Genomic DNA, 13,700 nt, shown 5'->3' with positions numbered 1-13,700 from the left:
GAGAATGCCTCATGGTCTGTGAAGAGGACTGGGGAAGGATGTATATAGAATACCTAAAAGGCCATACGTTGCCCATTGACACTACATTGAGGAGGAGGCTACTATCCAAAATTAGGCGGTTCTATCTCCAGGATGGAATGTTGTACAATAAATCACACGCGGGAAAACATTTGCAATGCCTGGATGGTGACGAGATCGACGAAGTATTAGAGACAACCCATAGCTTTGAACCTGCAGCCCATCAAGGACAACTAGCGCTACACAACCATATCCTTTTACCTAAACTTCTACTGGCCAACCATGATGGAGGATACGTAGTGACATGTACGTAGATGTCACAAGTGCCAAGTCCACAGTGAGAGAATCCATAAACCTGCCAACAGTTTCCACCCAGTCATTACACCCTGGCCATTCCATACTTGGGAGAGCAAACACAAGATCATGGTAGAATGCCATTTCCTATGTAAAATGGAGTCACTATTTCAAAGATAAATTAAGTTTTAAAAGATAAAAATGAGAATCCATTTCCTCTAAAAAATTGGGTGGCAACTCCTTTAAGCCGGCCATGAGCTTCCCGAAGCTCACACCTCCAGGTATCGACTACTTCAGCCTAATAGAGCCTAAGATGGAGAATCCAAGAAAAAAATAAAGATAATGTGCCCTTATGGAGGTGGTCCCTACTTCAATGGAGAGAACTATGAAGGGAAGAAGTTTATCTCCTGCCCCTTCAAACATGACAAGAAGAAAATATGCAATTCCTTCTACTAGACTTAAGACCTCAAGATGTGCCCATGTGGTCAAGGACCATGTAGAGTTAGACCATCAAAAAGAAAAGAATCGAAAGGCAAGAAATCTTGGTTATGTGCCAAACTAAAGAAAGTGGAGAGCTATTCATATCATAAGTGGACACTTGAGGCCCCATGATTTTGTTAACACTTCCTGAATTTTTATAACAAGTTCTCATTAGATGATCCCAACACAAGGGGGATTCACTACATAAGAGAGACAAGAACTTTAATGATGAAATTAATTTGCCTAGCAATGAGGATATTTATCCCACCTGGAGAAACTATGGTGAAGTAAAAAAAAAAAAAAAAAAAAAACTCAGTCCTCATAAAAGAATGCTTTGAGGATTAAATGAAGTAAATCTACTTCCGCTTTCTGATCAATGACAACATGGTGCACACATATAGAATAGAGGTCACTAACAACATGACACTAGAAAAATATGTCTATGCTAGTTAAGAGATTAGAATCTCCCACTACGTAGAACATTCCTGTAAAAAGGCTAAATGCATGACTAAAACTTCTATGACTTTGTGCACAAAATTGATCTTTATATTATAAGAGAAGTAATTCAATCTTTATCCTTTATGTGTCTTTATCTTTGCATTCCTGTTTAGAGGATAATTGGGTAAGAAGTTAAAGATTCTTCAAGTTGCAAAAGGCATTAATTTAGCTAAAATTATAAACTTCGCATATGTATATATGATGGCATGTGATCTTGTTGCTCCTAGCTGGATGGCAGCTCGGATGTCGGTTGACCAGTTGGCTAGTCGAACTGCAAGACGAGAGAGATTAGAGAACTTGGGTGGTTAACCCGGCGTGGTTGCTTCGATGCTTAAGTCAGTAACTGGCTGTAAGCAAATAATCACGTGTACCTTTGTGAAGTTGGAGGTGAGGCTTATATATAGGCATTGTTTGGTGTGGGTTTCACGCATCATGTCCAAGATCTCCAGGAGGTTGTGCCTAACCAGTCCAAAGTCCTCGGAGCATGCATGTAGACTAATCTTCGCACCTTGTTCGGTTTCCTCCGGAACATTCGGCATGTGGGCCAACTTTAAACCTGGGAGTGACGAGATATGCATGCATAATTGGTCGGCGAGCACATCTCGTAGGTTGCCACTTGGACCTCAGTCAGGTCGGGAATCCCTTGAGGGAGGTCACTCCTCACATCGGGGTTATTTCGGCCCATATTGATGAGATGCCACAGGTCGGCCCTAGACAAGGTGCTGCTAGCCGCCCTAAAATGTGGACAAGGTCGCCAGCCAGATTTCCACCAGGTCGGCGGAGGTAAGTCGCTAAATCGGTGGTGGAGGCAGGTTGCTAGGTCGGACTCCATCACTTTGGCTAAGGCAAGTCATCACCTAGGTGGTGACAGGGTGTCATCTAGTTGCTCTGAGATGCCATGTGTCATGATGTCACTTTATCCTCTATGTGTTTTTATCTTTGCATTCCTATTTAGAGGATAATTGGGTAAGAAGTTAAAGATACTTCAAGTTGCAAAAGGCATTAATTTTGCCAAAATTATAAACTTGGCATATCTATATACATTTGGCATGATTATAAATTTATAATTTATTTTCCAATAGTTATATAATTTACTTATTTCTCTCTTTTCACGGTTTAATTTGTATATGCTTTAAATAATTATACTTTAAAATTATTTGTTATGTGAGAGAAAAGGAAAAGATTTAGAAATGCCCAAAAGTTCATGAGCATAAAGGGGAGGAAATTTACTTCCTTTCCAAAACAAGCTAAGTAGTGCTTGTTTTAGCTAAGCCAAAAAGCTTAGCATGTTTTAGTTGGCATGCTTAATGTAGTATACATATTCTTTCTTCCAATTGATTTGATATAGATTATCTCATCCCTTGATCTTTATTGTTATATATCTATGTGTTTTGATGAGATGAAAAGGGAGAAAGATGCCTTCTTTTGAAAAGACATTCACAACAGGGGGAGCTTAAGGTCTCCAACCCTACTTAGATCATTCTAATGCTCAACATTGTCAAGGAACTCTCCTTGACAATCAATTGGAACTGTTTTTGAATGCATAGTTATATTTTTCCAATTGATAAATTATGTGATTAGTTTATCACCTAAGCTTAATCTTTTATATTCATATTTTGATGAGATAATTGCATAAACTTACAATTGGTATTAATTCTAAAAGTTTACAAATATTGTCCAAATGATAAGCTATGGTTTATGTTTCTCACCTATGATATAAATTGTTTACATATTTTCCATGAGAGATTAGCACATGCTTATAGTTGGCACTATTTAAAAATTTAACTATGCTTGTTTTTAACTATTAGGGTATGATTCTCAAATTCCCCTCTCATCATATACTCTTCACTATTTTATCTTAACTTTGATGAGATTTTGTTTATTCCTCTACTTCATTCACTTTCGTCGATGGCAAAAGGGAAGTTTGGACTGAATGAGAAATGATTATTGTAGGAAATTAAAAGGGATGGTAGAATCCATCATATGGACGCCAAAATAGTTGCGGAATGGGTGGGCGAATTTCAAAAATTTTCTACCTACCTTTCAACTGGGAATCACATTCCCTAATTTTAGAATCAAGATTCAAGGATCCTACTTGAACCAGATCTTAACCAAAAGAGAAGGGAGTAATTATACATGATCCAGAGAAACAATATCTCCCAAAGTTGGTGTTTACACCCAAATAAGGCACCAAGATCTGCTCCTGTTGAAGATGACACAGCAACTGTGGAACAGAACCAGCAGAGTGCGTCCTACACACTGAATCCTTCACAAGAATCCTTTGGATGACAATGAGCACCAAACAAAATCAGCCTTTCAATAAAGACTGATATCAAGAACTTTTCTTGATCTTTCTCTGACAGAGAAAACGAACTGCAATAGAAAGTGGCGGCTGCAACAGGAGGGAGCTAGAGAAGAAGACGGCGAACTGATGTGGGCAATTTTGAGTGTGTGAGAAGTGACCGGACCATGTCTAGCAATGTCTTATTCCTCCTGTTTGAAACACCGTTAAGCTGGGGTGTTGCAGGAGGAGCCAACTGTGAGATAATCCCATTGGCCTTCAAGTAGTCCTTGAATTCGTTAGAGAGATACTCGCCACCTCGATTTGATCGAAGGGCCTTAATTTCTCTCCCTAACTGTTTGTCGACGTCTTGTCTGAACTCTTTGAACTTTTCAAAGGATTCAGATTTATGTCTCATTAGGTACACGTAACCATATCGTGAGAAATCATCGGTAAAGGTGATGAAATACACGTGTTGGTTGTGGGTCGTAACACTTAGGGGACAACATACATCACTATGTATAAGGTCAACTGTGCCTGTACATTTTTTAGGCTTACCGTTAAATGGCCGCTTTGTCATCTTGCCTCTAAGGCAAGGCTCACAAGTGGGAAGGTTTTCTATGGTTAGAAAACCCAAAGGACCATCTTTTACCAATCTTGTGATTCGGTCAATACCGATGTGGCCAAGTCGGTAATGCCACAGGCACATGGGACTAACCATGTCACGAGTCATTTTCTTGGGGATTTCGACCGACGTAGTTTCGATTAGGTTAGCTTTTAGAGAAGGGTGTAGAACATAGAGACCGTTCTCCAGTTCCCCGCATGCGATGAATTTGTTGTTCATTTTGATAGTAATCATATTACTAAAAGAGACAGTATATCCATTCACACACAGTTTAGAAACATAAATCAAATTTCTTCTTAGATTTTGTACAAAAAGACAGTCTTTCAGTACAAGAATCCCTTCTCTAAAATTCAATTCTACGGTTCCTATCGCCGTAGCTGCAACACTTGCAGAAGTCCCCAAGTAAAGTGTCACCTCTCATTCACTCAACCTTCTGCTTACTTTGAACCTCTGCAATGAATTACATGCATGAGTTGAAGCCCCGGAGTCAACACACCAGGGCACAAAAGTTACTAATAAATTAGTTTCCATGACACAAGTTTCGAAAGTACCTTTCTAAGATTCCAGTTAGGCAGGACAATTCCTCTTCCAGTGGCCGGCCTGCTTGTAGAAGTGACATGCATCGGATGCCTTGTCTTTCTTTTGTTTCTTAGATTTGATGGTTTTCTTTTGAGGCTTTCTCTTTGCCTTCTTCTTCTTGCCAGATTTTCCAGCTTCAACAAGCATGGCTATCAGCTCATCCTTCCTTATTAATTCCTCAGCTCTTTACAACATATTGCTGAGCTCTTGGACGCTGACATTCAGCTTGTTCATATTAAAACAAGGAAGTCTAGAAATTTTCTCATTTTTTTGAATTTTTATTTTTCTAATCCCATGTCATTTTTGAAACAACCAATGAGATGCACTTTCCCAATAACCTAAATAATCTCTTCTCCTAAAAATTACTCCTAAACTACCTCCCCACTTTCTCCAAAATTATCTCTAATTCCTATTTATCTTCTAAATTATCTCTAATTCATATTTATCTCCAAAATTATCTCATAGTTTCTCCCCTAAATTATCTCTAATTCCTATTTGTCCTCTTCCCTACTTTTTATCAATATTTATCTAAAGAAAGTTTGGATTAAAAAATTTAAGAATTATTTAAATATTCTAACAAAATTATATAATAACTTCAAAATATTTATTAAAAACACAAAAAAAATTTATATTTTTACAAAATATATCACGAAAATATGTACTAACAATTTAAATTATATTTTTCCGGATTATCAATTTAAATAATTTAAATGTTTTCTGGATTATCTATTTAAAATTTTAAATAACTAGATTTTAAATAGTTAAATTAAAGAAATTATGTAATAAATTTAAAAAATTTCTTCAAAATCAAAAAATAATTATAACATAATATTGAAATTAATAATAATTTAATATATAACAAAATTAATAATAAAATTATGTAATAATAGTATAATTTCATGATATATTTTTGTAAAAATGTAAAATTATTTTGTGTTTTTAATAAATATTTTAAAGTTAATAATTTTGTTTGAATATTTAAATAATTCTTAATTTTTTTTAACCAACCTTTCTTTAGATAGATATAGATAAAAAGTATGGGAGAAGATAAATAGGAATTGGAGATTATTCAGGAGAGAAACTCTCTACTACATTAGATATGTGGAGATTAATAGGAATTAGAGATAATTTAGAAGATAAATATGAATTAGAGATAATTATGGAGAAAGTGGGGGAGGTAGTTTAGGATAAATTTTAGGAGAATAAATTATTTAGTTTTTTGGGAAAAATGCATCTCATTGGTTGTTTCAAAAATGAAATAGAATAAAAAATAAAATTCAAAAAAAGGAGAAAATTTCGTTTTGTTTTAATATATATTTACATCTATATATAGATGTGTTTGAATTTATAAGCATTTTAAAATACCAAAAAAAAAACAAAAATACTCCTACAAATTTTTGAATTAAAAGAAATGCAACACGAATATGTGTTGCAAGATAGAGATTGATTATTCTAGTTTGTTGAATTCTGCTTTGCTTGAAGAGCAGAATGGACTTATTCGGTCACTCTTCTGCTTGCTGACCAGTGACCAGGGTAAGAGAAAGAGGGAAGAGAATGGGGGCAAAACTGGAAGGTTAACAACAAAGTACGCACTGCCCAAAAAGTTTCATTAACAAAATTCATAAGTGGGGTCATTCTCAAAGCCAAAGGTATATAAAAGGTAGTTTTAGAAACCATAAAGTATATTTAGAGTAGTTAGTGAAACCACAGGTATATTTAAGTAATAAGCCTGACAAATAATATCCAATCAACTTGCACTTGCCCCCGCGCACGTTAGAAAATCGTTCTTTAAGGACCAACACCAACCCGCCAAAAGTCATCGCCCGGACAACACGGTCGCGGGAGATGGTCCCGATTGAGGAATCTGTCACATATAAAGGCACCGAAGGACCATCCAGGCATCCGGTACGAAACTCAGATGACAAGGAACGTCGGTTAGAAATTTATGAGAACCCGCCAGAATCAGGCCCTCTTTTGCTTGATTTCCAGAATTGTTCGTCGGCCGAGTTTCTTGTTTACGACCGGCAATGGAGTCTTCAGGGACTGATTCATTCCTTTTGGAGGATTTTGGACAGAAAGTCGACCTCACGCGGCGGATTCGGGAGGTTTTGGTGAATTATCCTGAAGGAACGACTGTGTTGAAGGAACTGATCCAGAATGCTGATGATGCCGGTGCGACTAAGGTTTGCCTCTGCTTGGACCGCAGGGTTCACGGCGTTGGCTCGTTGTTGTCGAGTAAATTGGCAGAGTGGCAAGGTCCGGCGCTGCTGGCCTATAATAATGCGGAGTTCACGGATGATGATTTTGTTAGTATCTCTCGGATTGGAGATAGTAAGAAGCAGGGGCAAGCGTGGAAGACTGGCCGCTTTGGGTAATTCATTTAAGCCCTCGGTTATACATTGATTGTATTGCTTTTTGTATTATAGCTATATGTAGGTGAATGGGTTTATTATTAAGGATTCACATTAGGAACGGAGGAATTAGTTATTGACAGAGAGAATGTCGCCTTGAGACATCATTCTTTAAAATGAACATTACCACCGTGTTCTGTTTCCTTGGAATGTGACGGTAAGGAATGCACAAGGCTTGACTGGCATTATGAATGTTCTATTCTTTGTTCATGGCTATTCATGGTTAGCACGCATGGTATGTAATGCTAGATTTTTTTTTTTTTTTTTTTTTTTTTGCAATTTGACTTGCAAAAGGCAATTGAGTATTTGGTTATCAGCTTCCAGAAACAAAAGCCGGTTGATTCTGAATCATATGGTACTTGAATGTTGTGAACGGAGATACCATCAATTTTGACATGGAAGACTTCTTTAGGAAGATCTGCCTGTGGTTTTAGCTTTGGATGTGTTCAACAATGTTTGCAAAGGCCAAAGGATCTGTTTATAGTAGTTGGCTTAATTAGAATGCAACGGACATAACTGGCCCAATTAGGCAGCGATAAGAAATAATAGATAATATGAGGCCCCAATAACTTAAGCCCATTATAACTAAATAAACAAAAAGTAAAGTAAATACAAAACAGCCTAGCCCATGCACTTTTAATCGTTGCAACATTCCCCCTCAAGCTGAGCATAGATGCCAATTATGCCCAGATTGCAAAACAAATCAACAACCCGACAAATCTTTTCTTAGAAAGCCCTTTTGTAAACAAGTCAATAAGCTGTCTTTTTGAAGGTATGTATAAAGCACATAAAGATCACAGGAAACAATCCTTTCACAAAGTGCCTAAATCTCAATATCTTTTGTTTTGCCATGATAGACTGGGTTGTTAACTATTGTTGATTGTAGCACAATTGTCATAGTATAACTTGAGTTGACCTGAAACCTGCATTGCAAGCTCCTTGTGCAAAGTGTGAACCCACAATAATTCAGCCACCCCATGAACTTAACCACATCAAGCTCAACTTTGATGGATGTAGCTTGGGTAATCCTGTATTTCCACATAATTGGTGGTGTGTACAGATTTCCATGGGAATGTGATAGCAATGTATTCAGGTTTTATTGGTTTTGGGGACTCTATAAAAGCTGAGTTGCTAGCTGTGGTATTAGGATTGAGGCTGAGCAAAAGCCTAAGCATGAGAAATGCAGTGATAAGGGTGATTCCCAGACTGTTGTTGACTGGTTGAAGGACACTCAAGAAGCAGGCAGTACAGGAATTTATTAAGAGAAACCAACCAACTCCTAAGGGAAATGGTTGTTTCTGTCAGTTGGGTACCTAGATCAGCAAACTGCTTGGTTGATTCACTTGCTAAGCAAGGGACAGAAATGGAACAATTGTTTTGGGGGGTAAACAGTGAAAATTGTATGTATAGGTAGGTTACATGGTAAAAGGGGGGGGGGAAAGGTTACTAAGGCTAGCCTTAGAAAAGAGACCCTTACATATTGTACACCACATTCTTTTATTATAATCAATAAAGTAAAATGGTAACAACCAAAATGAAAAAAAAAACCCTGAAAGAAAAGAAGTAAAAGGAAGAAAGAGAGGTGAAGCTGGTCTTTTCTTGTGAAAACCAAATTCAGTTAAAGTGTTTTAGAAATGAGTAGTGTGCTTGCTGGCAATGTATGTGTACTCTGTACTGATTGTATTCTTTTTCATTTTCAAAATCTGGCACTGCAACTCTACCAGTAAAATTAATTTTTGACTTTTGCTTTGGTGGTCTGATTTTTCAAGAGTGGGCTTCAACTCAGTGTACCATTTGACGGATTTGCCCTCTTTTGTAAGTGGCAAATATGTGGTACTATTTGATCCCCAGGGCATATATCTTCCAAATATTTCAGTGGCAAATCCTGGAAAACGCATTGAATATGTTAATTCTTCAGCCATGTCACTTTACAAAGATCAATTCCTTCCATACTGTACTTTTGGATGTGACATGAAGAGACCTTTCCATGGAACTTTATTCCGTTTCCCTTTGAGGAATGCAGATCAGGCAGCAACTAGTAAGCTCTCAAGGCAAGCTTACCTGGAAGATGACATTTCTTCCATGTTTCTCCAGCTTTATGAGGAAGGAGTTTTGACATTACTTTTTCTTAAAAATGTCATATCTGTTGAAATGTATTTATGGGATTCTGGAGCACTAGAGCCACAAAAGATTTATTCCTGCTCTGTCAATTCAGCCAATGAAGATACAATTTGGCATCGTCAAGCACTTCTCAGACTATCTAATTCTATTGTCTCCTCAAATATTGAAATGGATTCCTTTTCATTGGACTTTTTGAGTGAGAAAGTTGCTGGGAATAGTTTGGAGAAGAAAGTGGACACCTTTCACATAGTGCAGGCAATGGCACCAGCATCTAGTAAAATAGGAGCTTTTGCAGCTTCTGCTGCCAAAGAATATGATATCCACCTACTGCCTTGGGCATCAGTTGCAGCTTGCATATCGGACAGTTTACTGGAGGTAACTGGGAATTCTTCATTTCTTCATTTGCCTATTCTTTTTTTTTTTTTTTATTGGCTGAACTTCTTACTAATAGTGTCCCAGATAACGTCTAGTCTTCCATGATGCATGTCTCATGTTATTAACTTGTTTTCTGCTTATTGATCTTTACTTCTTTGTCCTTCTATATATTTTTAGCATAGAATATGAACTTTGCTATCCTTCTAACTGTGTTACCTTTGCATTCTTGCCATTTCTTGGGATTGCATTGTTCATGGTAGAGGAAGAATGTGATGCTCGTTGCTTTTAATCTTTTATTTCTTTTTCCTAATCGGTGTTAATTTTTTCTTTTGAAAAGTAAGAGAAGAAATTTTATTAGGCTCCATTTAGAAGGAGTACAAATACAAATATGTAGAGTGCAAAACCTTGTATTTTGTATGTATTTGTATAGTACATATTTGTATTTGTACTCTTTCCAATAATAAAAAAAGGTTACAAAATAGGTGACAAGATGGCACCTCACCAAAACAGAACAACTAAAGACCAAAAGAAACACATTAAATTCTGATACAATTCTGAATTTCAAGAACAGTCCAAGAGTTCTTCCCAATATCTGATCTTCTAATCTGATTGAACTCAGGAAGTACCAGAACCCAATCCAAGATGACCTGGCCTACTAAAGGCACTAGCACCTCAATGTTTTTGGACTTATATTCGTACAGTCTCCTGTTTTTCTCGTTCCAAATAACCCAGCACACAGTAAAAGGAATACAGATCCAGACAATTCTTGCTTTTCTACTTTCACTTATCCTTGGCCAAGCTCAGCTAATGACCTTGGCAGGAAAGAACTTACTCCAAATGGGGCCGAGCAGAATTCCTACAGAAAGAAAAGAAAAAGGAACATAGGGTTGTCCAAGAATCATTAAGAGAACTTTTCAGAGCAGTTTGCTCAATCCTTATAGATTGATTGGTTTTCTTCAGGTGTTGATGCCTTCTCAATAGCTGAAAGAATAATCTTGAAAGAGAGAAGAGAGAAGAGAGAGGAGAGAAGAGAGAAGAGAGAGGAGAGAAGAAAGAACTAGGTGTTGATGCTTCCTGAATATGTTTAGTCAATTCATTTATGACCAGTGCAAATAAATAAGGGATAAGTGCTGAACCTTGGTGAAGACCCTTCATAGCTGCAAAGTTTGATGTTTCTCCCACTCTATCATATGCTTTTCCTAGATCAATGAACATCATATGGAGATCAATTTTCTTTTTGAACTTTTCCATCAATTGTCTCGAAAAAAAGATAGCATCCGTGGTTGATCTCCCTAGCAAAAACCCAAATTGGTTCTCTGATATACGTGTTTCATTTTGTAACTTTTTATCAATTATTCTCTCCCAAATTTTCATAGTGTGGCTCAGGAGTTTTATCCCTTGATAGTTATTGTTAATGTCGACTGTGTAGGGGTATTTTAATCATTATGGTTATGTTTAAGTTGTTGATGTGTAATGTTCTATTAGTTCTTATGTCCCTCACTTAAGTAGGGGCAAAGATGTACTTTTATGATTTAATAGAAACATATAAATAGATCTGGCCGAGTAGGGAGAGACTGATTTTCTCTCTTGTTCGAATCAGACTTCTCTCCTTTTCTATTTCCTTTTCTTCTTCTTCTTCTTCTTCTTCTTCTTCTTCTTCTCATCCTTCTCTTATTTCTACAATCACTATCCTAACAGAATTCTAAGACAGATTGGATTATAATATGGTATCAGAGCCTGGTTGAGCAAATCGAATCTGCCCAGAATTCTGGTCTTCACGCATCCAGTCTAGGGTTTTCTTCTTTTTTCTTCGCCATCAGCTGGAGATAAGGGAAGAGGCTGAAAAGGAGTGATCGCCGTCTTCCCTTGGAGGTTTCTATGCCTCTAGTCGTGCAGTTTGTGGGTGGATGCTGTGGTTTGTAGGAAGCCCTCCCCTAATCGATGAAGAGAAGAGGACTGATTCGAGTGATGCAGTGGGTGTCGAGTATAGTTTGATTTTCTGGTGATTAGGTAAGTAGTTTTTATGCAGTTTTTTATTGTGAATCAAATGGTGAATTTGTTTCAGATCGTATGGCGGAAATTCAGGTTGTAGTGGGTTAGGGTTTATGCAGATTTCAGTGTGGTTTGAAGGGGGAGTGATCTTCAAGCAGTGTGGTGAGTTTTTCAGGTAGTCGTGTGGTAGGGTTGTGGTGTAGACAGTGCAGAATTCAGCAATAACTGGTGCTGAGAACAATGTGGTTTAGTGTGCAGTCTGCAGAATTCAGCAATGGGAGACAACAGTGACAGTAAAACTAGTGTGATGGTTCCTACTGACTACCTGAATGTTTAGATGACCTCTATCAAGTTGAATGGAGAAAATTATGTACCTTGGGCGAAATCTGTAGAAGTCTTTCTTAAAGCAAAGAAGAAAGTGAAACACATAAGGGAGGAAAAACACTCTACTGATTCTCATGAGTATGGTGACTGGGAACAAGAAGATGTACATATTATTACATGGTTATGGAATAGTATGGAACCCAAGATTAGTATGAATTTCATGTTTCTTGATACTGCCAAGGAAGTGTGGGACCATGCTAAGAAGTTGTATTCGGGTCAAGACAACACAACTAGAGTATATTAGCTGTATCAGGGTACTTTAATTTGCAACAGGGTAATTAGAGTCTTGAGGAATACTATGCTTGCATGAGAAACCTTCGTAATGAGTTGAATGTGTATCACCCCTCACCTCTGATGTTAAAATTCAGCAACAGCAGAGAGAACAACTAGATGTGACTGGATTATTGGTGGGGCTAAAATCTGAATATGAAACAGTGCAGGCACAGATACTAGGAGGATCAACTCTCCCTTCCTTAGAAGAGGTGTTTGCTCGACTTAGGAGGATATCTATTGGCTCTACAGAGAATTCTAGTGTTTTCGATAGATCAACCTTTGTAGTATCAAGGGGCCGTGGTGTTAGAGGTGGAGCTCAATCTGGCTGCAGTGGTAGCAGTGGACCGGTATATGGCCGTAGTGGTGGTGGTGGATCTATGTATAACCGTGGTGGTGATCGTAATGGAGGTAGATCAACCTTTGTAGTATCAAGGGGCCGTGGTGTTAGAGGTGGAGCTCAATCTGGCTGCAGTGGTAGCAGTGGACCGGTATATGGCCGTAGTGGTGGTGGTGGATCTATGTATAACCGTGGTGGTGATCGTAATGGAGGTCGAGATTCAGGGGGAGTTCGTGGCAGAGGACATAGTTAAGGTCTGAGAAGATGTATACACTGTGGTATGGATAGACATACCATCAATTATTGCTATGATTTGCATGGTCCACCTTCAACTTGGGCCAATCATGCCATGACCAGTGATAGCAGCTTTAGATAGGAGAGCCATTCAGCTGATCAGATGCCCACTACTTCCACAGATGTTCCCGGGAAGGAGATGATGAGTGTTCCTCGTGATGAGTATGAGAGGTTTGTTCAGACCACATCTCAACAGAATACAACCACTCTTGCACACTCAGGTATGGCTTGTCTGGTATCCACACGCAATCCCTGGATTATTGACTCTGGAGCTTCCGATCACATGACTGGAACTCCAGGTGTATTTTCTTCTCTCTCCCACTGCCCAACATCACAATTTGTTACCCTTGCTAATGGTTTCACATCCTCCATTTGTGGTGTTGGTAATGTTAACATTGACCCTTTATCTTTATCCTCAGTTTTGTATGCCCCCAAATTTCCTTTTAACCTTATGTCTGTTAGTAAGTTGACCAAGTCTCTTAATTGCTCTGTCACTTTTTACCCTTCTTCATGTGTTCTTCAGGATCTCAAGACGGGGATGAAGATTGGTGGAGGGCATGAAGCTGGTGGATCGTATTACCTTGATGGTGGTGGAAGTACGTCAATAGCTCTCCAGACATCCCTTTCTCCTCTCCAGTGGCACTGTTGGTTTGGTCATCCGTCACTGAAAGTTTTGAAGTCTCTTGTTCCTTCGTTGAGTCATCTTTCTGTTTTGGATTGTGAGTCATGTCAACTGGG

The 13,700-nt window shown here is 38.1% G+C and overlaps 1 protein-coding gene across 1 annotated transcript in view; it reads left to right on the top strand.

Moving 5' to 3' along the window:
- Positions 1-6,668: 6,668 nt before the first annotated feature.
- Positions 6,669-13,700, top strand: part of LOC104589014 (Zinc finger, C3HC4 type (RING finger) family protein) — a 103,209-nt gene continuing 96,177 nt past the window's right edge. The window contains exons 1-2 of the mRNA XM_010247177.3: positions 6,669-7,146; positions 8,956-9,682. Coding sequence (XP_010245479.1) covers positions 6,803-7,146; positions 8,956-9,682 — 1,071 coding nt within the window. The 5' untranslated portion in view covers positions 6,669-6,802. The remainder of the gene's footprint in view (positions 7,147-8,955; positions 9,683-13,700) is intronic.

This window comes from Nelumbo nucifera, chromosome 4 (genome assembly GCF_055504915.1).
Source record: "Nelumbo nucifera cultivar China Antique chromosome 4, China Antique-T2T, whole genome shotgun sequence".
Lineage (NCBI taxonomy): Eukaryota > Viridiplantae > Streptophyta > Magnoliopsida > Proteales > Nelumbonaceae > Nelumbo > Nelumbo nucifera.
The sequence above is the reverse complement of the archived record's forward strand: the minus strand, read 5'-3'. Positions and strand labels throughout refer to the sequence as shown.